The following is a 27832-nucleotide window of genomic DNA, read 5'->3' as shown; positions in this document are numbered from 1 at the left end:
AACAGCGTAGACCCAGATGAGACGCCGCATGATGCGGCGTCTCATCAGGGTCTGCGCTTTTTGCTTAAAGGAATATCTAAAAGAAATATTTTTAATATAGAAATAAATATACTAGACATCCCCAATTTTGGAAATAAATTGATCCAATTTAGAAGGATGGGAGAGTCCACTAGGCATAAATGGGTTAATAAACGACCGCATCATGTAAAGATGTTTCTCTCCTGCTGGTAAAACTGAAGTTTCTTTTTATCTTTATTATCAAAGCAAGCAATACAAAATTATAAAATTATAAAATGATTGATATTGACAATTGTGTTTAATGACTTGTAAAACACTTTGATTGGCATAGATTTTTAAACAATATTTATGGAAATGGCAGTTTAAACATTGTGATTTGAAGTTCAACTGTAAATATTGCTATGACAAATATATTGAATAATGTTATTTGAAATGAAAATTAAACATTGTGATTATGAGCTATACTTTAAACGATGCGATGCATGGAATCTGAGTGACAACGACATGCAGATATTGTGATAGGGGAACGCTCTGATAACTGATTGATCTTTAATGATAGATTATCGCACTTATATACAACAAGCGCTAGTGATTGTCAAAGACAAAAACTATCTGAACAATATCTAAGCAATAGTACGGGATACAACACCGTTACATTGACCAGTTAATTTCTATTTAACCTTTTTATGCCTAGCGTCTATAAAAAAAGGCCTTGGCAAACAGCGTAGACCCAGATGAGAGGCCGCATGATGCGGCGTCTTATCAGGGTCTGCGCTGTTTGCTTACAGGAATTTCTGTAAGAAATATTCTAAATATAGAAATGCATATACTAGACATCCCTAATTTTGGAAATAAATTGATACAATTTAGAAGGATGAGAGTCCACTAGGCATAAATGGGTTAAAGGATGTGTGTGGACAAGTGTGATCGGATCTGGTTGTAAGCAACTTAACATTGTGAACAACAAACGTAGCACCGTGCTTCTTTACCATGTCTGTTACTGAATAGAACACGTTTTGGACATGTTTTTCTTCTTAACTTCCGTAAATCCCTCCTTGAATACCGCAGCTTGACCTGAAAGTAAACATCACATGTTCTCATAAACATCACACTTTGTCATAAATTGAGCCTTGTTCTGAGAAAAACTGGGCATAATGCATGTGCGTAAAGTGTCGTCCCATATTAGCATGTGCAGTCCGCACAGGCTAATCAGGGACGACACTTTCCACCCTAACTTGATTTTTCGTAAGAAGGGACTTCCTTGAAACTAAAAATACCATAAGAGCGGAAAATGTCGTCTCTGATTAGCCTGTGCGGACTGCACAGGCTAATTTGGGACGACACTTTACGCACTTGCATTAAGCCCCGTTTTCTCATAGCGCGGCTCATATCATATTCCCTCATACATACATCGCGTTTTCCAACAACAAACACATCAAGTTCCCAAGGACAGTGTCCGTATAAACCGACCCATTATAAATTTCAAGTTCAAAGAATACAATACGAACGAGGAAATATTACTTCTGAGTATGTATAGATGCATGTTATTATTCATTCGTGAGTACATTATTCTATGTGGGGAATGGTGTGATTTGAGATGTCACGTTTAAACTTAAACTCAACAATAAAGATTATTTAGAATAAAACGGTTTGAGGAATATTCTGCTTTCTAAGACTTTACTCTATGAAATGTATGTATTTGTTTCGTATTGTCTAGTGAAAGATTCTCTATTTTGAAGGTCATAAAACAATTTAATCTTGCTTTAAAATCCTGATCAAACTTTCGTGACATTTAATTTGTCTTTCAAAGTCTTATCCTATTTTCCCTTCTTACAATAACGTTTAGTAGTAAATGTATTTTAAACAACTACCCCTTGTAGAAATGTATAATACAAATGTATCCGTATGAAATTAAAACTGGTTTTGAACAAACATGTAAGCCATTATCTCCCGTTCAAAGTAATTTTCTGAACGTAAGTTTAAACAACTATCTGAATAATATATGCGACAAAGCGGTCCTTTATTCGCAATGTTCTTTAAAAAATTTAATAGAACAACGACATTTGTTCATCATATATTTTGATCTACAAAAGGCTGTCGAACAGTAACATCAGCATTTCTTTTATACTGCAAGTCAAGATGCATTGTAAACCGACAATTTTGCACATAACACTTAAAACTTAAGCTTCGCGTTTGGTGTTGAAATGTATAGGCATTAACAAGTAAATTGGTTGAGTTAAAAACATATAACTTGCTGTAATACTAGCATGTATGTACTCATGGAAGGGATTTATTTTAAACGATACCCACTCGTCAACAAACCAAATAGTTCGCTATATACTTGAACGCATCAAAGCAGACAATTATATAGCTGTTCGGCGTTAAATAATAATTTAAGGGCCCCGCTCTGTGAAAACTGGGCTTAATTCATGTGCGTAAAATGTCGTCCCAGATTAGCCTGTGAAGTCCGCTCTAATCAGCATTAACACTTTCCGCTTTTATGGAATTCTTTCGTTCAAATGAAGTCTCTACTAACCAAAAATCCAGTTTAGGCGGAGATTGTCGTCCCTGATTAGTCTGTGTGGACTGCACGGGCTAATTTGGGACAACACTTTTTGCACATACATTTAGTCCAGTTTTCCAAGAAAGCGGATTATTATATGAGGTTTGAACCAAAACGCACCATTTCGTCTGTAGATGCCGTCAATGATCAGCATGTACTCGAAAAAGTCCAGGCTGTTGTTTCCATCCCTGTCTACCTCCTCCATGGCCTCCTGAAGTTCGTGCACATTAAACTGGAATCCCAGCTTCTTCACGCAATGCACCATCTGTAAACAAGTAATGTTGTATATGTGCCGTGCTCTGTGAAAATGGGGTTAAATACATGTGCGTAAAGTGTCGTCCCAGATAAGCCTGTGCAGTCCAAACAGGCTAATCAGGGACGACACTTTCCGCCTAAACTAGATTCTTGCATAGAAGACACTTTCTTGAAACGAAAAATATCATCAAAGCGGAAAGTGTCGTCCCTGATTAGCCTGTGCGGACTGCACAGGCTAATCTGGGACGACACATAACGCACATGCCTTAAATTCCTTTTTGTACAGAGCATGACCAATATTAAATCCGATTGTGTAAACAATTACTTATTCTTAAATGAAGCTGTGAACTAGTACGTAAATTTAATTTGAATTATTAAACTAGGTTGCATTTTTTTAAATATTCTTTCAACGAATCTGTAAACATTTTTGTACTGCTGAGTTGCATATGTAATCTTAGATTTTAATGAATCTGTAAACAATTGCCCACCAAAATATGCTTTAATGCGTTAACAATAACCGGACAAAGTACGTTATCTTCACCTGAGTACGTTACAATTATGCGAACGTTGCACATATGTCAGTTTGCGCTATCTTCGTTGTTCATGTATAACATTGTTTGCCTTTGTGTTTTGTTGTATAAAGGTGAAATACTTTTAGAGTAAAATGACCATTAATTAATGTCTTTATGAACGTAAAATCATTTCGATAATACAATTAACATGTAAACACGCTAATGGTTGAAAACAACATAACGAACGTATGCAATAAATCAATTTACCTCTTCTAGATCTAACGAACCGTCTCCATTTTCATCGTATTCTTTAAATCTCTCGTACTGGTCTTTGATCTAGACAAAATATTTTTTTACCATATTTATTTAAACATGGGACTAAAAAACACCACTACCAACGAAAACATATCATAGCGAAGAATAGTAAAGTCGAGGGCGCTGTCTTAGGACAGCTATTGTTAAATTGGCAGTATACATATGTATCATAATAATTTTCAAAATATTGAATGTTTAACCCATTTATGCCTAGCGTCTTGAAAAAAGGTCTTTGCAAACTGAGTAGACCCAGATGAGACGCCGCATGATGCGGCGTCTCATCAGGACCTGCGCTGTTTGCTTAAAGGAATTTCTGTAAGAAATATTCTAAATATAGAAAAAAATATACTAGACATCCTTAATTTTGGAAATATATTGATCCAATTTGGAAGGATGGGAGAGTCCATTAGGCATAAATGGGTTAAGTATCTATATATCTGCTGATACAATGTGAAATGGGGTGTACTGGAATAACTTTGGACGTCCATCCGTCCGTCTGACTCAATTTACCCATTTATGCCTAGTGGACTCTTCCATCCTTCTAAATTGGATCAATATATTTCCAAAATTAGGGATGTCTAGTGTATTTATTTCTATATTTAGAATATTTCTTACAGATACTCATTAAAGCAAACAGCGCAGACCCTGATGAGACGCCGCGTCATGCGGCGTCTCATCTGGGTCTGAGCTGTTTGCAAAGGCCTTTTTTACGCTAGGCATAAAAGAAGTAACCAACGATTCATAAATGGAAAAAGAACACGTTACATACATTCTGATTCATCAGTTCGAAGCTGAAAAAATATATATAGGAAAATATATAAAAACAATAAAAAAGAAATATATTGAAAAGAAAAACATCAGATGTAAATCAACATATAATTAAACTACTCAACACTTACAAACGCTGGCGACATGAATGGGAAGTACTTCAGCGGATTTATTGAGTGAAGACGTTTGGTACTTGGATCTATCAAAACAGGGTTCTTAGATTCTGAAAGAAAAATACTTTAATATGTATGAACGAGTTTAGTTTGCAATACACCTGAGAGAAAACTTTGAAAACATGCCTCAATGTTAGTCATGAAATATATTGGGCAAGTAAGATAAGGCAATACATATATAAGATTTCATACAGAATATTGCAAACAATAAACGTACATAATAAATGTGAATGCTATAAACTAGTTCAACAATGCGCAAGTCCGCGTCATTTCCTGTATGCCACGCGTCAGTAAAACTTAACATTTTTGATCGACGTCGCAGAATATCAACTGAAACGAAATGAATGCATAAATACACCTACAACAAATTGTGGCGTTTCTGGTGATATGTCCTGTTTATATCGTACATGAAATGTACACATTGTTCTGATTGTCGACAATATTTACAAAGCTGTCGTACGTTCTTCTTTACAGCAATCACGGCAATATATTGACAATACGTGCGCCTATACATGAGGTATATTGAAATGAAGCGTCACAATTACGTTACTTGCTTGGCCACGTAAATCTTAGATACGTATTGTGACGCATTTGTAGTCCCTTAGAAAGTTAAATTTAATTAAGACCTTTCTTAATAGATTCAAATTTTTAAGGCTTCATTTCCAACCCTTAGATACTGATGAGCAGCAAACAGCATAAAACCTGAACAGACTGCGAGTTACTCGCAGGCTGTTCTGGTTTTATGCTGTTTGCACATAGCCATTCATTTTCACTTTGCTTCTGGGTGGGAAAGGGTTAAACAGGTAATTCTTTACCAGGGATGTCATGAAGGTCTCGGGTTTCTATTGGCGTGTGCTCACCGGAACTGGGAATCGGCGATAGAACGGGTTTCCTGTTATCCAAATGAGAGGGCACTCTGTAATAAACAGAAGGTCTAAGTAAGATTTAATTTCATTATAATAAATATGAGTCGCGTTCTGAGAAAACTGGGCATAATACATGTGCGTAAAGTGTCGTCCCAGATTAGCCTTTGCAGTCCGCACAGGCTAATCAGGCACGACACTTTCCGCCTAAATTGGATTTTTGCTAAGAAGAGACTTCATTTTAACGAAAAATGTCATAAAAGCGGAAAGTGTCGTCCATGATTAGCCTGTGCGGACTGCACAGGCTAATCTGGGACGACACTTTACGCACGTGCATTATGCCCAGTTTTCTCAGAACACGACTCATATGATTAATATATCCCTTTTCATTGTTTCCTTTAGTCTTTTAGAGGTTGATTATATTCATGTGCATATGCTTTGGGACAACTGTGAGCCTTATTACCATCGGGCGTCGGCGTCAAACTTAGTTTTGTTATCAATACCTTCACGCGGACCAATCTTGATGAAAGGTTGCATGCAGCAAGCTTGAAATACAATCAAACGTGACATAAATCGCTACCCGCTTACAACTTGAGTTGGAATACGGTACTGAACTAAAATGTTAAAAATTTAGCTTAATGTAGACATAGCTTCAGAATGCATTTGATATCAGCTGTATCAAGGTCAATGTCGCTGTTTCTAAACAATAAAAACGTGTGTCCGTTCAAAAACTCGAGTTTGTATGGAAATTATTAACAGACAATTGGTGTTTGAAGCCAACATGATGACCTTGCGTGTGATTGCAATCTGCATGTAATTCAATTAACTAATTCGGAGGTATATCGTAGCATGCGTTCAATAGTGCACGGTCTTCTTGTGAAATGTATATCGATCATACATACCTGGGAGGTATTTTAGCAGGCATTGATAAACGGCGTATTCTTTTGACTTTTATATTCTCCTGAAATGAAATATGGTTGATAGTGTTGTCACATTTAATAGAAAGGCATGCAACAAAAATCTTGAATGTTTAATGATAAGACTGGATTTGTATAAAAACCCTGTATTTTTAAGTATTTCTCTCCAGCAATTAAATTGACTAATTTAACACCTATACTCAAGTATCCATGATACATTTAGTGTGGAAGCAGTACGTTTGACGTTTGTGGACTTTCAACAACAACACTGACAGTTGTTGATTCAAATTAAGGTAGCAGCACTTGTTTGTAAAGTAAGATGGCACCACTTGTTTGTAAAGTAAGATGGCACCACTTGTTTGTAAAGTAAGATGGCAACACTTGTTTGTAAAGTAAGGTAGCACCACTTGTTTGTAAAGTAAGATGGCAACACTTGTTTGTAAAGTAAGATGGCACCACTTGTTTGTAAAGTAAAATGGCACCACTTGTTTGTAAAGTAAAATGGCACCACTTGTTTGAAAAGTAAGGTAGCACCACTTGTTTGTAAAGTAAGATGGCAACACTTGTTTGTAAAGTAAGATGGCACCACTTGTTTGTAAAGTAAGATGGCACCACTTGTTTGTAAAGTAAGATGGCAACACTTGTTTGTAAAGTAAGGTAGCACCACTTGTTTGTAAAGTAAGATGGCACCACTTGTTTGTAAAGTAAGATGGCACCACTTGTTTGTAAAGTAAGATGGCAACACTTGTTTGTAAAGTAAGGTAGCACCACTTGTTTGTAAAGTAAGATGGCACCACTTGTTTGTAAAGTAAGATGGCACCACTTGTTTGTAAAGTAAGATGGCACCACTTGTTTGTAAAGTAAGATGGCAACACTTGTTTGTAAAGTAAGGTAGCACCACTTGTTTGTAAAGTAAGATGGCACCACTTGTTTGTAAAGTAAGATGGCAACACTTGTTTGTAAAGTAAGGTAGCACCACTTGTTTGTAAAGTAAGATGGCACCACTTGTTTGTAAAGTAAGATGGCACCACTTGTTTGTAAAGTAAGATGGCACCACTTGTTTGTAAAGTAAGATGGCAACACTTGTTTGTAAAGTAAGGTAGCACCACTTGTTTGTAAAGTAAGATGGCAACACTTGTTTGTAAAGTAAGATGGCACCACTTGTTTGTAAAGTAAAATGGCACCACTTGTTTGTAAAGTAAGGTAGCACCACTTGTTTGTAAAGTGAGGTGGCACCACTTGTTTGTAAAGTGAGGTGGCACCACTTGTTTGTTGAGTGAGGTGGTACCACTTGTTTGTAAAGTGAGGTGGTACCACTTGTTTGTAAAGTGAGATGGCACCACTTAATTGTAAAGTGAGATGGCACCACTTGATTGAAAAGTGAGGTGGCGCCACTTGTTTGTTAAGTGAGGTGGCACCACTTGTTTGTATTTTATGCAACTTTAAAGAATTTATCCTACAATTCTGCTTTCATATTGATTACTTTTTATTTCACCACTTGTTTGATGTTTGAGGAACTTCACAAATTCACTCACACTTACCACATCAATATTGAGTAATTAAATTAGCAAAACCTATTTGACGCTTGTGGAACAAAAAACACACTTGGAATTGCTACGTCAATGTTGATTAAGTGATGTGGAAACATGTGTTTGACGTTTTTGGAACGTATACAAAATATTTGCATTAAACTCCCTTTTTCACAGAGCACGGTTCATATGTTTACTAGTAACCACACTCACGTCATCAGTAAACTTGTAGTGAGGTGGCAGCACTTGTTTGACAGTGTCTATACTGTTCTCTGCAATGGCCTTGTGCACTTTGTCCATCCGTGATGACAGTTTCACGAATTCTTCATCGATGTGACCATCCGAAGGATCAATGAACTTTTTGGTTAGTTGGCTTAAATGGAATACATACGGAATATAACGCTAGTCAATTGTTCCATGTGTTTGTATCAGTCTCGTGGCTTGTGTGATGACGTATCTCACGAGAAAATCATTTAAGTTAAAAAATGAGTTAAAGCCTTCATAATTAACCAAGAATGCTCTTATAATTTTCTGCATTCAAAGAGACGTCATTAAAAGTAGTCCGGCTAGTGTGGTAAAACAGAATTTTTGAAAATCAGCGAGTAGCATAATACGTGAATTATTTCTGTGCAGTTGTATTTTACCGATGGATACAACTTGTATTTTTGGAATATAAAGCAGGCATATAATAAATACGGTTATACGATGACACAGAAAGGCGTATCTTTTGTTTCAAACAAACATCTTAGTATCCAAACATTCCATATGCAGATATCGTAAACATTCCATATGCAGATATCGTATCATCTAAAATACAAATGCATCATATTGTTAACAAAGAAAATACCAAAATATGTATTGTATCTCCAAATGTATGTATTAATGAAGGAACGATTGTTACCTATCGCTTATTTTGTTTAGGAAAGTAACCAATACCCTTAACATGCGGAGTATTTGTATGTTAATGTTTTGTTAATAAAGTGTTTGAGGTACGTTATTATTTTGATTGTTTAACTTAGGTCGATTTGGGTTGGGTTTTATTTAATAAAATGTAGAAATAGCTTGCTATGATTTGCGAAAAACATCTTTATGATATGTTTGAATTAGTATTAATACGATCAGTATATCCCTTTCAGTGCGGGAACCGGATTTTAAAGGCCAGAACGTGGCGTCTCATCAGGATCCAAACTGTTTGCTGTTCTGATAGTATTCTTTGAAAAAAATCGAAGAAAATGCTAATTTTAGACATTATGCAGACGACATTTTAGCAGACGACAAATTTCCCAGCATGCAAAGGGATATAAAACAAACGCGTAAGTATGATTGTTTTCATAATTGCCGGCTATAGTTGAATGTGATGTATTTCAATCATAGATCGAATAAAAATAGTCTTCACAAATCTCAAAAACGTTTTTTTTTTCAACTAGTTGTAAGTAAATGAGTCGTGTTCAGATAAAATTAGGCATAATGCATGTGCGTAAAGTGCCGTTCCAGATTAGCCTATGCAGTCCGCACAGGCTTATCAGGGACGACACTTTCCGCTTTTATGACATTTTCGTTTAAATGAAGTCTCTTCTTAGCAAAAATCCAATTTATGCGGAACCACTTAACGCACATACATGTACATTAAGCCCAGTTTTCTCAGAACGCGACTCAAATAAAGTTTACACGTGTACACTACTCACTGGAAATCGGTCTTCATTCCGCCTAGTACGCCTACAGTGGAGGTCTGAAGGTCATATAGCTGCTTCTCTAAATACATGATGTCCTGAAAATACACGGAGTTTACACCTATGTATTTGAGCTAGATTGCATCGAAGCCGAAGACCCGTTTGCCACGGCGACCCCACAATAAATTTGAACACAGGGCACAACATTACATAGCGGTGTTCAAAAAACTTGTTCACAAGATGGACGTAATTTCAATTTTGTTTTCAAATGCTCAATTGCTAAAAAAATATTGCCGCAATATTACGGAAGTTTCCAAACTTAAACTCAGTCTCGACTTCATATATTGACCACGGATAATACATGTAGTATGTGATTTTCTATTTGCGTTTGTTAAATGACTATGATTACGTCTGACACAAGACTGAACAATATTTTGTAGTCATGCGGCCTGGGCTTAAAATCGAATGCACGCTCTGTACAGCCACTAAAGGAAGCGGAACAGAAACATGACCCTATCATAGCTCGGTCCCACGACCTTACCGTTGACCTTCCGATGAACGTATGACGCGCAACAGACTAGGTTTAATTGTTTCGTATACATGGGTGACTTTTTATAATCGATTAACAAGTCGCTTTTGGCATTCGTGATTTTATTGTTTGTCTGCTTTAGAAAATTGATTTCAATCGTTTTAAAGGGATCTTTTCACGCTTTGGTAAATTGACAAAATTGAAAAAAGTTGTTTCAGATTCGCAAATGTTCGTTTTGGTTATGATATTTGTGAGGAAACAGTAATACTGAACATTTACCATGCTCTAATATAGCCATTATATGCATCTTTTGACAATTTTAAAACCTAAAAATTATAAAGCGTTGCAACGCGAAACGATTGAATAATTTGGAGAGTTCTGTTTTTGTCGTTAAATTTTGTGAAACTACGAAGATTGCTTATATAACGTATAAAATACGTCTAGCATGTGTACCCGGCGGAATAGCTCAGTAGGTTAAAGCGTTTTTACTTCAGGACTCTGGCAGGACTCCAGGAGCCGTATTCACCAATGTACGTAAGTCTCAAATCTTAGACTCAGCTCCAGTTTCTGACTCAGACTCAGACTCAGCCTTACAAAACTTAATTCACGAAACATAAAATGGTTAGTTTTAGACTCAGACTCAGTAAGATAAGTCTCAAATGCTAAGTCTACAATGTTTAGACTTACGCTATACAATCATGACGTAACGTCGTTTGAGCGTTTACTTTACAAAATGGCCGCCGCACGAGCTCCTTGCGTAATAATAATATTATTATTGAAAGAGTGTATCTAGATCGTACCAACCCTTGGGAGATTTATAGGAATATTGAATTTTACAAACGGTATCGTTTAACCCGACCGGGAATCGTATTTCTTTGCAATATTTGCAAGAAATAGTTGAGCCGCAATACGATGCGGATTCTGCAAGTTCCGGTCGCCCTGGCAGTGTGTACTTTCCCGAGCAACGTGGCAAAAATCATAAAAAAAGCGGCATTTAAAGTTATGGTAGCCAGAACTATGTAGACCTGTGCACAGGTCAATAATATTTTGACAGCTAGAGAGTTGAAGTTGTCAAATTTCCAGCTGGTACGACGCCGTTCGTGCAAAACAAGAACTTGGTGCGATCGCTGATACGTGAGTCATTTGCGATGTGTGCATTTTGCAATTGTTCTTATTTATTGTAAACAACTGTCAAATTCATATTTGTCCGCGTTTGTTTGTTGTCTTTTGTGAAAATAATCTCCAAACTTAATGAACGTGAACATGCACTAATTTTATGGATAATACTTGTTGTTTGAGTGAAAAAGTAATAACATATAATTTGCATGTATCATAAACTATAATAATGGATATTCTCTAAAAAGGGAAACCTATTAGAAAACGTTTACAAGACATTTACTATGCATAAATTTTGATTTCATTACTATTACAAATCTATTTATAGATGTAGGAATTTACCTATAGATATGTATATGCCGAAAAAAGTTACACTGCCATGACGCAGTTGGTAGCGCATCGGTGCTCGTAATTATATTTGACCGACTAGTCGGTGGTTCGAAATTTCATCGGGGACTTTTTTTTTCTCAACATTTTCAAAATAAATTATGACGATTATTTAGTTATTTTTAAATTCTTGATCTTAAATGTAATGTTAATTAATGTTTATTAATTTTAAAAAAGGTGCTATAATTAATGTGTATATTATACACCCTGTTAAGAAGATATAGGGTACACCTGAATCCATATGTGCATCTGTCCTTGTGTCTGTCTATGTTGTAATTGAGTTCCAATACAAAATGTATTTTTGCGACAAATGCTGTAGAATATGCATTTGTTGATGGCAAGTGCATTGTTGTAATGCACTTTATTTGTAAATTAATAAAACACTCAACAACAGGAATAATATTTTATTCTCAAATGCACATATTATTGCATTTTCAATCAATAGTAAAACGATGACATTAAATTTGATTATCAAGTTAAGACACATCAGCATATTGCATCACTTCTGACATAAGGCAGAACTTTCATTCAATATAATGCACATAAATGCACCGATCATAATCCATTTATATCAATATCTATTTACTTATTAATATTGTAATTTTTCCAAAAAATGGGTCAATTTTAAATGATCAACTTTCAGGTTTTACAAGTACTTTGGGGTGCATCGATTGGACGCATGTGCATATCAAGAAGCCAGTAAACCATGTAGAAGGCTACATAGGGCGAAAGGGCGTTCCCACCATCAACGTTCAGGTATGGCTTAACAGTCAGTTATGTGCAAGTCTAAATGCAATCCTTTTTATTTGATACAACTTTATTTTAAACACAAATATTTAATGAAACAACTGTATGTTAATTTTAACAGTTTGCCATTAGCAAAATAAGAAACATTTTATCAGCATTTTATCAAATACCTAAGAAAAAAATTACAAAAATATGTCTTATTTTGTTAGTGTAATATAACATGTTTTATGTTTACAGGCTGTGTATGATGCCAGCTACAGAATAACGAGCTTCACTCAAGTTCACTGCCAGTTGGCCAGGGCGAAAGCATGATGCCAGGATTTGTTGATGTCTAATTTCAAATTCACATAACTGTATCTACCATTATTCTGGAATTTCATTCAGTTAATTGAATGAAGAATTTTATTATTATCAATGATGGATATCTTGTAAGCAAATAATATCAAGAAGTGTCCCAAGACAACTAATTCAACTAATATTCCTCTTTGAATGTAGAATGTATTTTATATGTCAGTAACATAATACAATGACCAATGTAATATTTAACCTACATTTCTTAAAGCACACAAATATTGACTGAAATTTTAAAAGTACAAAAAGGGATAGAATCATATTTTTATCATAGAAATAATAGTATGCCCCTTTTTGAATTAAAAAAAAATCTTATTATTTTGTGTGCAACTGCCCCATAACTATTATTTCTAATATAGACTATCTATTTTAGAAATAATAGAGTTATGAAGTAGTTGCACAAAAAATAATAAGATCCTTTTAATTACAAAAAGGCGAATAAATCTACTACTAGTATATTACATGTCAGAGTTATAGCACTTGGTCACGTATGGACACTAAACACATCTTTTTCTCCAAATGTATTATTTCAATTTCTACAGTCAACTTTTTTATTTCTTATTCTAATTTTTCTTAGTTATTTCCCATCTGTTTCTCTGTAAGTTTTGTTAAGGTATCGGCTTGTGATCTCTTGTCGTTCTTCTTTGTGAGCGCTGCAAAAATGGATAAAAAGTGTGATTTGTATAAATGGACTTGTTCTCATATTATGATCTTCAAAGGTTAAAAAATTAATACATATATATCACATAATCTATGTATGCATTGGTACTATGCATTGGTACTATGTTTTAACATATTTGATGCTTATTATGTTTCAACAAATGCATGACTTTTGTTGCATATTACATAATAACATTATACAGTACTTGCTTTGTCAAATGGTATTGTCAGTATAGTTCTAAGAACTGGAATTCCATCCATGCAAGTTAATTATTAACTCTAAATTAATTGTATGCACTGCAATACCTTCAATTAGAGCTATCTAAGTGTTAAATTTATTAATATTTAATTTTCAAGATTTGTTCCAGACAATTTGAAATCTAAATTTAAAGATATCCAAAACTTACATTCTTTACACTTAATGCCTCTACTTTCATGACTGGTACACTCTGAAATCACATGAAAAAATATAGTGTCACTTAAAAAATCTAAATTAATTTAATCCAGTGATGTTTTCAATGCAATAAAATTGACAACTAATGTTAATATACTATACTTAAGTTAATGTATAATAATCCCAGTGTTAACTTTCAAACACAATGTTTAATGTTAATTTAATGCATGTTTTTTTCTTTTATTTTGTGTTTATATAAGGGTGAATTTCTATTATATTGTATACTATGTTGAATGTGATGCATACAATATAAGTCATATGGTTTGCATTTTCAATGTTCTATACATATGGTTAATGGTTTGCATATAAATGATAATCTATTTATTTACCATATGTTTTTCACTGCTGGCTGTTGTGGCACGCTCACTGCTTTGTAACGCATATGAAGAAGCTTCAAAAATTAAACGCAAAAATTAATTCAAACATATAACTTTGTAAAACACTTACGCACATACACTTATGCTCATTAATAATAATAATTAGTTGATTACCAAGAAATACAATGTCTGTATTTGCACTCATTCCTTGAATAAATGAACTCAACAACAAAATTGAAATAGTCAAGAGATTTAAAGTATCTAACAAAAAGGAATAGAAATACTTCCTTAAATGCACAAACTTCATTAGCCGATCTAAATTAATGATCTTAATGTTTTATTTTAATTGTCCTTATACCAAACCCTGCTATATTTACAACAAACAAAGACTCTGATAAAAGTTGCCATTTCATACCATATTTCTGTGAACGAGTTCATGAATATTGTTATTTAGTGCACCTTTGGTGAGCTTACCTACATATTTCCTTGATGAGTTTAATCAATAATCATATGAATTGACAAGTGTCAGATCTTTTTTATAACACTAATTAAATTACGCATTTAAACAATTATTATTAAGTTCAATTTAACGAAAAAAACTGAAAATTGTTTTCAATGCGTGACGTAGCTGTATATATTCTAGCACCATTTCAGCAAAATAATACAGTATCATATAACATACATTAACCAATGAAAATGCTCATAAGCTTTTTTACAAATTTAAACAATATAAGTAAGTAGGTATTGTGATTATATCACATAGAAAACACATATTAGGTTCGACATGTAGTAATATTGAAACAAACTAATTGCAATTGATTATAGTTTTTCAACAAAATTAATTAAATGAAAGCATAACAAAAAAAGTAATTAACTTACACCGAGCCTTGGAATTTTGGTTCTTCTTCTGGCACTGTTCACCAGTTTTTGCGACCCCAAATTTTCTGAAAGTTTAATAAAAACAATTGTATGATGTATAGCGGTATTTATGAAACACATTACATTTCATGTTTGCCATCATAACTGTCGATTAGTTTAATATAAACGACATACAGAGTAATTGTTATCAATGTAAACGTGTAGTAAATGAAAAGTTCGTTTGGAAATGTGCAGATTGTAATCAGATACGAATAAAACACACATGGGTACGAATCTAACAGGGTACGAGATGAAAACTAAAACAATAGACCTCCTTAAATGGTAAACTTATCCGTGAAACCACAAATATTCATTATTAATACTTAAATAACAATTCACTTGTGCAAATTTTGGAAACAAAGAACGTGCAACCGTACCATAAATTATAACAAATGTTTGAAACTAAAACACATTCCACAATCACATCCGAAATCCGTAAGTACAATTTGCTGAGTGGTTATGCCCCTTGTTTACATAGTGCATTATTCGGCGCTAGTAAAAACGACATCGGTAGCAAATCAAAAAGTAAGCTATTAAATAAAATATTACAACTATAAGGCAGATACGATAATAACATGTAACTTACATTGATATTCTACTCGCCACCTCGTCCCATTTTTTTCTTCGAATAACCAATATCTTTTCGGCTCCGATCCCCTTATACTCGCGGATAGAAGGTTCCAGCGGTCCCGAACCAGCGCATTAAAAACAATCTCTGGCTCGGACCAATCTGGACCTGCTGGCGCTTCGTTTCGCTGTCTTCAACTGCCAAACACTCCATTCAATAAGTTATAGCAAACATGTCCGCTACTATTTTTGACACTATTTGGCGCGTTTTCCCTACTAGAGAGTTCGCTTAGTCGTGACGTCATTAAAAAAACACAATCTTATTGAAGTCTATTTCCAAATGCGTTCGTGAATACGAATCCTGAGTCTGTCTTTAGTAAGTCTAAGCCTGAGTCAAAGTCTGAGTTTGAGTCCAAGTTTGAGTTTATTATTGATGAATACGGCTCCAGGGGTCACTGGTTCGAAACCTGCTCCGGGCAACGTTCTTTTTTTTTTTTATTTTATTCTTGATTTTTTACTGGAGCTTTTACGATCCAATGTTTACATTTATCAATATAAAGCATTTAATGAATAAGTTAAAAAAAATGCCAAAATCTGTGAAAAGGCCCCTTTAAATCAAGTTCTGGGGTGAGTGTGTGCTTCGTAAAGCACTCAAACCGGTTTAAACCCCCATTTTTGCATTGACCGTTCCAAGGCGGTGATTCCGCTTTCGATCATGTTATATTTATAGTTGGTGTTCTGTTCTAAATATAGCAGATAAGAGCAAGAATTTATATCCTCATAGATTATCTGAAGTTTCATTATCTGATATAATGTTTATGTTAATTTACTGATTCAGTATGCAATTGTTGTTTGCGTTCTGTTTATAATGACGCAAGCCGCTCCAATTCAACGATATTTGTTATTTCACATCATAATATTCCCCTTTACATCAAGCTCAAACATGTACATTTGGATCGGTACATACATGTACTTGCAACGTAGTTTTTCTTTGAAATAAATGCGACACAGAGTTTGATAATGCAAGCATTTTGGAAAAATTGCAACTCACATATTTTATTATTATAAAGAAGTATTATTGTGGAAAGTGTATCCATGTGAAGTGGTAAGGAAATCAATGCAATTCAGACACTCATAGTAAATAAAAGCTTAGATGAATTTAATCTTTACTGTGGTATTAACAGTAATTACATGGGTTGCTTAATCCGCTTATTTGCGGTAAAACTGTTATTCAAAGGGAGTTGCAAACAATTTTCAAATCTTTCAAATGGCGACCCGAAAAGCTCATTATGCGTTGTTCCTTCTTTAGATTCCACTGTGTTTCATCGATTAATTATGACCTTTAAAGAATTGTTACTTGTCTGCTTACATGCAAGAAAACTTAGTATATTCGAAAATTGTAGGTTTTTCAATCAATAATTAATTGAATTACAATTGCACATTTTATCGAATTTATCCATTTCTCTTCAAAACCTGTTGCAATTGTTTGCAATCTTAATTGTGAAAAAGACATCTGTTGGTTCACCCTCACAATGTAAACACAATATTGCAACATGTTACGAGGTTCTATCAATTTTAAGTTGTAATTTTAAGCGACGATGTATTTAATGTGATTCTCACTTCTATAATGCAATCAATCAATCAATCAATCAATCAATCAATCAATCAATCAATCAATCAATCAATCAATCAATCAATCAATCAATCAATCAATCAATCAATCAATCAATCAATGAATCAATCAATCAATCAATCAATCAATCAATCAATCAATCAATCAATCAATCAATCAATCAATCAATCGATCAATCAATCGATCATTCAATCAATCAATCAACCAATCAATGACTATGCTTTCAGCCCGTTTTTCCCACAACGAGGCTCGAAGGTTGCATTGTTCTCAGTCGTACCTTGTCCTGCATGAAGTTCTGTTGGCCAAGCTCTCTGGTGAGATTGTGCGTCTGGTCCTCGCTGTTCCCCTTTTCTGTCATCAGCTGGTTCTTCAGCTTCATCGCCTTATATGATGTATCCGTCGTCTTAATAGAGAGGTATCAACGACAGATTTAATACGGAGCTTAAGGCTTGTGCGTCGAGTGTCGTCCACGATTAGCCTGTGCAGTCCGCACAGGCTAATCAAGGACTACACTTTCCGTTTATATGGATATTTTGTGTTTAAAGGAAGTTTTCTCAAAACGAAAATTAAACATAGACGGGAAGTGTCGTCCCTGATTAATATGTGTGGACTGCACAGGCTAATATCAGACGACACTTTACGCAATTGTATTAAGCTCTGTTTTCCCTGCGCGAGGCTCACATAATTAAGACGATGTTCAATTGACCATAAATTCATTAAAACACATATTGCTGTTTTTAATGTTGAGCATTGTATATGTATACTCATATATATCTTAGATCATGTTCAATTGCCATTGTCTTCATATTGAAACATACGAGTTTTTTTCTACATTTCTTCATTTTCGTCGCCTTAGAGAGCTTTCTGCCACCTAAATAAAATATCGATTACGATATATAAAGATACATAAACCTTAACAAATTTAACTTTATATGCATATGCTGTGCATACGCTATAACGCACTACGGACTAAACAGCCGTGTAAGTTAAAATATAAAATGACATCATATAAAATGCGTATTGTGATTGGAAAATTATCACTTTCAAAGCGATGTACTTTTTATGATATATTAACGAAAATGTATTTGCGTTTAAGGGTGAAATGCTAAAAAATCGCAATAACTTATGTGTTCCTGTAGATCAATAATATATTTTTTGCATGTAATGCAATACTAAGAAACATAACATGTAGATCGAAATATGAAGTATGTACGTAAGTCTTAATCACATAAATATGATTGATATGTCCGTTTGCAACACACAATATATCTATCTATCAGCTGTGTAGTATATGTGCAGTGGGCGGACAAACCAACTAGTCAATATTTAATATATATTTTGCCAAGTGTATGCAAAGACAGGCTATTTGTACTTTAATATCGAACGTGCTCAATTGCCTATGGCTGTCATTTAAAACATAATGCTGCCTATGCTCCATTTTCATCGCCTGGTCAGGGATGACTATCATGTATGTGAGTAAAAAACCTTACTGTATGCTAAAGCAAAATTTGATAAAAACAAAATGAGCCGCGCTCTGTGACAATGGGGTTCAATGCATGTATGTAAAGTGTCGTTCCAGATTAGCCTGTGCGCACAGGCTTATCATGGAAGACATTTGCCGCTTTCATAATATTTATCGGTTCAAGAAAGTATCTTCTTAGCAAAAATCAAGGTTATGCTGAGAGTGTCGTCCCTAGTTAGCCTGTGCGAACTGCACAGGCTAATCTTGGATGACACTTTACGCACATACATTAAACCTTATTTGCACAGAGCGCGTCTCAAATATATTTTTAAAGCGTTCTATGCTATGGAGAACTAAAAAATGAGTGTATTTAAAATGTTTGCAGGCTATTCATTTTCACAGATACGAGAGCCCAAGCCTACTCTGATATGTGACTTACAGACGCTATATTTTTATGCAGATCGAGGCTTCTCTTTAAATGTTCAACTTCCTTTTCGAGTTCATCTATTCTGTAATCAGAAAACAAGGTGTTCATGCACATTCTTAATATATTAAATACCTTTAAGTTCTGCAATAAGAACAGATACATTACATATTATAATATTATTTATTTGGTCCAGGAATTGTATTATTTCATTCTACGCTGTAAAATGTCTGGTTCTCGAAATTATTTACGCTGTTACGTTGTGTGATGGGCAGGCAACTCCAGACAATATAGTACTTAGTAGACACAAAAACTAGTTGAACACTTTTCAATCGATGGGCAATAATAATTCAACGTGAAATAAATTCTACTCGGCCAACGTACGTAAAGAGTTGTTAAAATACGTTTTAACAGCGACATATATTAAACTATGCATGTCCCAAATGCATACTACATATTAGAAAATAAATGTTATAAAACAACGACAAATAGTCATAACACGCTTTCAAAGAACAATGAACAACAGTTGAATTGAATACTTTTAAAGACACATATTTCTTTCAATTATTATTCAGGTAAGTAGCTACCTCGCAGCAGACTGTTTCAGTAATAATTTCTTTCAATTACTATTCATGTAATTAGCTCCCTCGCAGCAGACTGTTTCAGTAATAATTTATTTCAATTATTATTCAGGTAAGTAGCTACCTCGTAGCAGACGGTTTCAGTAATATTTTCTTTCAATCATTATTCAGGTAAGTAGCTACCTAGCAGCAGACTGCTTCAATAATATTTTCTTTTCCTCCTCCCAGCGCGAGACACGTTCAGACTTCTCTAATCTGAAAACAAACGAAACGATTTTTTATATATTGACTTGTATTTAATTGTAATTGTGTTTAGAGTCTTAAAATCTGACAGAATTACTTAAATGGTACTGATGTTGTTTTCGTTAAATATTTATATGCTGATGATATTGATGATAGTGATGCTGATGATGATGAAATTGATGATGATGGGAATGTCGACGAGGACGACGACAATTTTGATGACAATGTAGTTGTTGTTGTTATTGTTGTTATTAATGTTGTTGATGATGATAATGATGATGGTGATCATGATGTTGATGATGATAATGACGACGACGACGATGACGATTACAATGATGATGCTAATGATGATGATGATGATGATGATGATGATGATGATGATGATGATGATGATGATGATGATGATGATGATGATGATAATGATGAAGAAGAAGAAGAAGAAGAAGATGATGATGAAGAAGAAGAAGAAGAAGAAGATGATGATGATGATGATGATGATGATGATGATGATGATGATGATGATGATGATGATGACGACGAGAAATAAGTAGTCAAGAAGTATAAAATATTCGAAGAAAATTCTCACAATCGTATCCTTTCGTTTTTCTCCGCGATCTGCTTTAGAAGCTGCTGGTTCCGGTCCACGAGGGCGGTGATCTCTGCATGCCGCTCCTTGTGGACCACGTGACTGTTCTCTAACAGCTGCTCGGTCGTCTTCAGCCGGTCCTCGAGCGAACGGATCTTCCCCTCCAGCAGGCTGGTTCCTTCGTTGTAGTCCTGGGAATATAGCAAACACTATTAGTTTAGTTATTTTAAGCTCGATTGCATCGAAAACAAATTCCTTATTGTAACGCGTTTGAGTCCTGTTCCTGTGTAGAACCAGTAATTAGTGTCTTAGGGGAAGGTGTAAAGAACTCCCCCACAGTGGGAATCGAACCCACGACCTCGCGGTCGCTAGGCGGACCGTATCCTCTACGCCACGGCCAACACTATTAAGTTGGTTTATGTATGGGTCTAGTTAAGTGACGACATAAAGTGTAGTTTTTTGTTTGCTGGGATTTTTGCTTTATAAATTATGTCAGTTTACCATGTTTAAGGTACCATTCACTGATACTTTACTACTAGCAAGATAACTGTCGGAAACATGTCGAGCCGATTGTAAATAAAACATAATAAATTTACACGTTGAACCATGTAAATGTTTGACCTGTGATTTTGATTGGCCTTCACCTTTGCCAAATGGATGACACAACTTATCCACATGGCTGGCACTTAAGCTTTATTTATTTTAAATTGTCTTGATGAATGATAAAGTCACAGCCTGAAAGTGCCGTTTAAAACACAAATATATAATGTAAACTTGTATACGTGACCTTGACCTATGATAGAGGGACGGTTGTTACACATGGAAATCAGTCTTTACAGGGACAACATTTGTGATGAATCGATTTATAATTGCATTGTGAATGAGAAAGAAACCGCCCGAAAAAGCTGTTTTATGGCCACATTGACCTTGACTTCGAAATGTTACCTTGACCTTTGAGTTAAGGAAACGGTTTTACATTTGAGCCGTGCTCTGTGAAAAGGGGGTTTAATGCATGTGCGTAAATTGTCGTCCGAGGTTAGCATGTCCAGTCCGCACAGGCCAATCAGGGACGACACTTTCCGCCTAAACTAGATTTTTGTGAAGAAGAGACTTTCTTTAAATGAAAAAATATCATAAAAACGGAATGTATCGTCCCTGATTAGCCTGTTCATTCTTTAATAAAAACGTGTTTTAGAAAAAAAAAGTGCTCACTTCAACTTTGCCGACTATTGCTGCTACACAGTTGTCCATCATTGCCACAAAGTCGAGGAGGATTTTCACGACACTGACAGTCTCGTTATCGGTAAATTTGCCTTCGTGGTACCCAGCCTCATCATTCAGAAGATATTTACTGCGCACGTTGGCTAGACGACCTTCCCGCTGAAAAATGGCGATTGACATGGTCAATATCCGTTAGGATTTTCTTATTTTCGATGAGTTTAGCAAAAATTAAAATGTATGTAGGTCTCGGAACGTGTAAATGAGATATATAAGTAATACATCATATACGACAATACTGTATCAAATACTCTTTAAAAGATAAATAGTACAGCTACAGTATGAAATCTTCGAACAATTCTTTATAACAAACAGCAAAGTCCCAGGAAATGGTCGCATAAATGTACATCAGCTCCATGGACTCCTCCGGTATATAACATGCGTATTGATGGGCTTACAACTAAAAACAAGCCGTAAGTGATACAGAGATTTGAGATTTGGCCGGTTCCGAGCAGGGCGTCTGGCAAATCCAATCAGCATCACGAAACAGGAGACGATATTGCAAATTCAATTGATAGCATGTATGGTTGTTATCAGGTTTTTTACTCTTAACTATAATTTAAATGACTATTTTTCTACCAATGTGTACAGATTTTCATTAAACGAACCACACTTTCGGAAAAAGGTTGTTTAAAGTGTGGTCTCAGATTATAATGTGAAGTCCGCACAGACAGAATTTTCATTTAGAAGAGACTTCCTTTTATTGAAAAATTCCATTAAGCGGAAATGTCATAGATGATAAGTCATTGCGGACTATTTGGGGAGTGACGGTACTTTACGCACCTGCATTAAGCCTCGTTGTCAAAAAGGTCATATACAAAAAAATAGCGCTCGAAAAACTCAGATTAAATGATGGCGCAATATCATAATAGCGGCCATTTTCGGCCCGATTTTCAGGTTTTTTGGTCTTCAAATTCTTTTTTCTCCAGTTTGCCTTTTAAAAATCGCATGTGCGCTATACATGGGGGCGCTATACATTGGGGCGCGCTATACAAGAGAAAATACGGTAATGATTCTTTTATAACTGAAAGATTGTACCTGCGATTGCAGTGTATACAACTCGAGATATATGTCATTGGAACTTACTACTCGGTTGACCCGGTCCATGAGGTCGGAGTAGGTGTTGATTGGGTTGGTGAGAATATCGTCGAAGAGTTCGAACAGGTCAAGAATGGCGTTCCGCAGCTCCGTGAGATGCGTGCACGTGAACACGAATTTCGTCATCCGGTTGAGACGCTATGGAGTAGACACAATGGTCCACATGACAACATAAGGCGTCGTATGAGGAAAAATGAAAATGATGCATATGTATTTTTCTTATTTCAAAAATTGTTGATATTGAAAAAGTAATAAGATTAAGTGCGTAATTTGCCATTAACTATTTACAATTGAACCAGTACACATTTATAACGATATTTATGGCGTATTTTCTTACCAGATTCTCCTTTGAAAGATCGCCCATGTTGGCACCAAAATGGTCGCCTTTCTGAAACCATCAGCAGATACTACTACTAATAATCATACTCATCATCATCATCATCATCATCACCATCATCATCATCATCATCATCATCATCATCTTATTATTATTATTATTATTATTATTATTATTATTATTATTATTATTATTTTACTGATAGTCGTTTTCATGGTGTGACCGGACAATTTTATGTTTATTGTTAACAATCGGAGCGCAACGACATAAATGCTATTGTCCTATAGATTTGTTAATGTGATATTAAGCCATTCAATTTCTTTCTCGTTTGTATAACAAGGTCAGTGTGCTTCTTGTTTTATGATGTATATAGTCGGCAAAATTTCTCCAAACCGACTAGATTCTATGCAATTATGAACGGTTCCAAACATCTGAATTATTTGTTTTTGAAATTTGCAATCAAATTTCAGCTACCAGAGTATTCAGTAAGCGTATTTTTGTTATTTTGACCACTTTCTTGAACATTATGTGCTCGTATTTATAAAACGTAATTTTGCCACTTAAATGAAAACAACATATCTTACTAATTACATACAATTAAGATGGTATGCATTAATGTTTTATTATTGTTTGTGTCCACGATATAAGGTTACACGTTGTTATGGAAATGCGTAATGAAACAGACTTCATTTGATTTACATTCCCATATCACAAATAACAGGATATGTATTCCTAATATGTCAATCATACGTTGGTATGGACAGTAAATAAAACGTATGAAAAAAAATTTTTTTGGAAACGTTGTGTTTCTACAGTCCAGCTCATGTTTTATTTAGTCCTAATTAGTAAATTATATTTTAATTTGGGCCCATATACTCGTATACATGGTAACATAATAGTGATACAAATAAGTGCTCAAATAGCATTAATATTATTATTACTTAGAATCTCACAACCATTACGTAGTATCTCCGTCAAGATTTGGACCGTGTTCTATGAAAAGGGGTTTTAATGCATGCGCGTAAAGTGTCGTCCCAGATCAGCCTGTGCAGTCCGCACAAGCTCATCATGGACGACACATTTTGCCTAAACAATATTTTTTGGTAAGAAGAGACTTTCTTTAAATGAAAATATCATAAAAGCGGAAAGTGTCGTCCCTGATCAGCCTGTGCTAATTATTCAATCGTTTCGCGTTGCGACGCTTTATAATTTTCAGGTTTTTAAATCGTCAAAAGATGCATATAATGGATATTTAGAGCATGGTAAATGTTCAGTATTACTGTATCTTCACAAATATCATAAATACAACGAAAATTTACGAATCTGAAACATTTTTTGTTTTTAATTTTTGCAGCAGCATGATAGAAGATGTAAAAAAAAATTGGTATGAGCAAAGGTAAAGATTTGTTTCAGTAAAGTTAGTAAAATAATAGCATTTCAAAATATTAAAATATTGAATATTAAAAATTAACGCATACATTCCATTTAGACTCTTAAAGGAATGGTGAATAAACAAGCGAATACGTATTAAATACGTATATATAATCGTATCGAAATATTTTACTGCAAAAATGTATTAAAAGAAAAAAATCGAAATATAAACTTAAGTTTTACATAGTGTTTGTAACACTTCGGTGGCTGTAAGCTAATGAAACCGAAACACAAATATTTTAACTCTAACGAGTTAATTGATTTCTTTGTTCATATGTCTATATTTACGTTTTGCAATAGCACAATTAAGCTGCCATAGCGACATTTTTATCTTATCGGTATTACTTTCAATCCATGGGTTTAATGTACATGTAATTGTTTTGGGGATTACTATTTTTTAATTGAAAATACCGGTAGTACTAGATTTAGTTTTTTTCGTGTGAAATATCATTTATTAAGATTGTATACACCATTCATGATTTTTAAAATTGGTGAATACAATTATTGGAACAATTCATTAATGAAATTTGTGACATCGATACCCCCGATGTTCAAATTATCAGTGTATGTGTTTAAAGTTGTACTTTTTTTTTATTTTCACATTAAAGTATTGCTAATTATGAAAAGGGTTAGAAAGTAATTCTCAATACTTACATTTCACGTCTTATTCCTCACTTATATATTTTATATTTTCTTTTCTTAAAAACAATTATCCACATTAACTACTTTTGTTTAAAGAAAACTCCGTTTTGTTTTATTTAAAGTTTTTAAGTCTTCAACCCGTCATATGTTCGATGTTCGCGTGGATGTCCAAACTGAACCGTGTCAAAGTCGTTCACTGTAGTTCTTACACTTTTTTTTCTAGATCTAGTATTTTGGATAAAATCCACCATGTTCTGCCAAAACTAAGAGAATTTAAAATCGCCGTTGGCGTTAAATCGGTGTTTCCCGATGAGTTGATTGTAACCTTTCACGCGACTGCTTTTTCTGATGTTATTTCGTCTGACAAGTTTTTCAATTTGGTGAAGAGCATAACCTTTCTCAGTATTGTGGTTTTACGATCAAATTAAACGAGTACATAGAGGGATATAATCTTCTTCAATGCGGATTGAAAACGATTATAGTCTATACAAATTAATTAGGCATAAACTCTGATCGCGACTTATAATCTTTGAATTTGTTTAAGTAGCACAATAAGTTTATCTATTGCTGTTTTGGTTTAACAGAATCAGACAAACCAAAGTGAACCATTGTTCATTGATTTCACCATTAACAGCATACATAACAATAGTTATACCATGGATAAAGCTAAATAAAACTAAAGGGACATGATTTTATCGCATATTGTGTTATGTGTTTAGATTTGAATATCGATGAACTTGGTACCAACATATTGGATTTACAAATAATTACTTATCATGAACCCATATTTATTGGTAAATAATTAAACGTTAACATTTTATCCGAGCGAATTACAAAAACATTCAGATATAACTACGATACAAGTGTTGGGTGGCTTGAATGACCGAACGAAAATGTTGATACCGAATTCATCTAAATTTATTGATAATTAACCCATTTATGCCTAGCGTCTAGAAAAAAGTCCTTGGCAAACAGCGTAGATCCAGATGAGACGCCGCATAATGCGGCGTCTCATCAGGGTCTGCGCTGTTTACTCAAAGGAATTTCTGTAAGAAATAGTCTAAATATAGAAATAAATATACTTGACACCCCTAATTTTGGAAATAAATTGATCCAATTTAGAAGGATGGGAGAGTCCACTAGGCATAAATGGGTTAATATTCAGTTATGCATGTATTTTGGTACAAGTACAAGTAGATTTTATATGCCCTATCTTGAAAGACTCGACTACAGACCCTCGAATCTCAATGAACTATCGTGGAATAAGCTTGCTATCGTGTGTTAGTAAACTGTATACGTCGTTTATGAACATGAGACTGACATCATACCTTGAACAAAATGACATGCATGCTGATGAGCAAAACGGCTTCCGTAAAAACGGTCATGTGAGGATCATGTGTCTACGTTGAACAGTATAACAAAGAACAATAAACAAGTGTTCACAGCCTATATAGATCTCCGCCGTTGTTTTGATTACATAGATCGGGATATGTTACTTTATAAACTTCTGTTGAATAAAATCGACGGAAAGCTATACAACTCTATAAAGAATATATACTAAAGCACCGTATCAACTATACGCATCAACAATAAACTTACCGACTGGTTTGATTGTGCAACTGGCGTAAAACAAGGCTGCAACCTGTCGCCGACCTTGTTTGCAATTTTCGCGAACGACCTTGTGAAAGAGGTAAATGATCTTGACATTGGTATGAAGGTTGAAGAACTTAAACTGTCAATTCTGATGTATGCAGATGATATAGTGCTGATTAGCGACTCGGAATAAAAACTTCAAATTATGCTTGACACAGTGCATAATTGGTGAAAGCGTTGGAGAGTGTTAATAAACAGCAACATATCCAAATGCATGCATTTTCGTCAAGGTAGAACACAAAGAACTACGTTTACCTTCAAAATAGGAGACAATTTTCTTGAAACAGTCGATAAATACAGATACCTTGGTATACTGTTCCACGAGAATAAATGACGATACCCATAATTGTGACACCCTAGGCCAAGCAGATGGACGCGCATTAGGTGGCATTACTAATAAAGTGCACCATCTAAAGGACTTGGGTTTCAAAACGTTTGATAAACTATACAGCTCTTGTGACATACCGATTATTGATTACTGCTCTTCAGTTTGGGGATATAAACAGTATCAACCAATTGACAACGTCCAACACAGAGCCATGCGATATTTTCTCGGCGTTCACCGTTTCACGCCAGTTCTCGTAATGATCGGAGACACCGGATGGATTCCAAGTGTATACCGACGCTGGCTCTCCATGCTACGGTACTGGAACAAGCTCATACAGATGGACGATCACAGAATCACAAAGAAAGTGTTTATTGCTGACTATAATAGTCACACAGAAAAAAACAACTGGACACAAGATTTGAAAAAGATCCTCAGTACGATCGGTCTCGCAAACAATTTTGAAAATAAAACAGTGGTAAATCTTTCACAAGCAAAAGATCAGATTCA

The 27832-nt window shown here is 34.7% G+C and overlaps 1 protein-coding gene and 1 long non-coding RNA gene across 2 annotated transcripts; both read right to left on the bottom strand.

Annotated features, from left to right (window-relative positions):
• Positions 1-271: 271 nt before the first annotated feature.
• On the bottom strand, positions 272-23318 carry LOC127835534 (uncharacterized). Its single transcript, XM_052361970.1, has 15 exons — positions 23272-23318; positions 22923-23072; positions 21771-21938; positions 20559-20749; positions 19913-19984; positions 19164-19233; positions 17540-17665; positions 9599-9681; positions 8127-8286; positions 6370-6428; positions 5420-5520; positions 4563-4654; positions 3616-3684; positions 2702-2846; positions 272-1092 (listed from the first exon to the last, which is right to left on the bottom strand). The coding sequence occupies exons 1-15, from the start codon at positions 23296-23298 to the stop codon at positions 1016-1018; spliced, it is 1590 nt and encodes a 529-aa protein (XP_052217930.1). The 5' UTR covers positions 23299-23318; the 3' UTR covers positions 272-1015.
• LOC127834298 (uncharacterized) lies at positions 12005-15537 on the bottom strand. The gene is made up of 4 exons (XR_008027868.1): positions 15440-15537; positions 15024-15088; positions 13781-13822; positions 12005-13366 (listed from the first exon to the last, which is right to left on the bottom strand). It is a non-coding gene; the product is annotated as an uncharacterized LOC127834298 (long non-coding RNA).
• Positions 23319-27832: the final 4514 nt, after the last annotated feature.

This window comes from Dreissena polymorpha, chromosome 6, assembly GCF_020536995.1.
Source record: "Dreissena polymorpha isolate Duluth1 chromosome 6, UMN_Dpol_1.0, whole genome shotgun sequence".
Taxonomy (NCBI): domain Eukaryota; kingdom Metazoa; phylum Mollusca; class Bivalvia; order Myida; family Dreissenidae; genus Dreissena; species Dreissena polymorpha.
The sequence above is the reverse complement of the archived record's forward strand: the minus strand, read 5'-3'. Positions and strand labels throughout refer to the sequence as shown.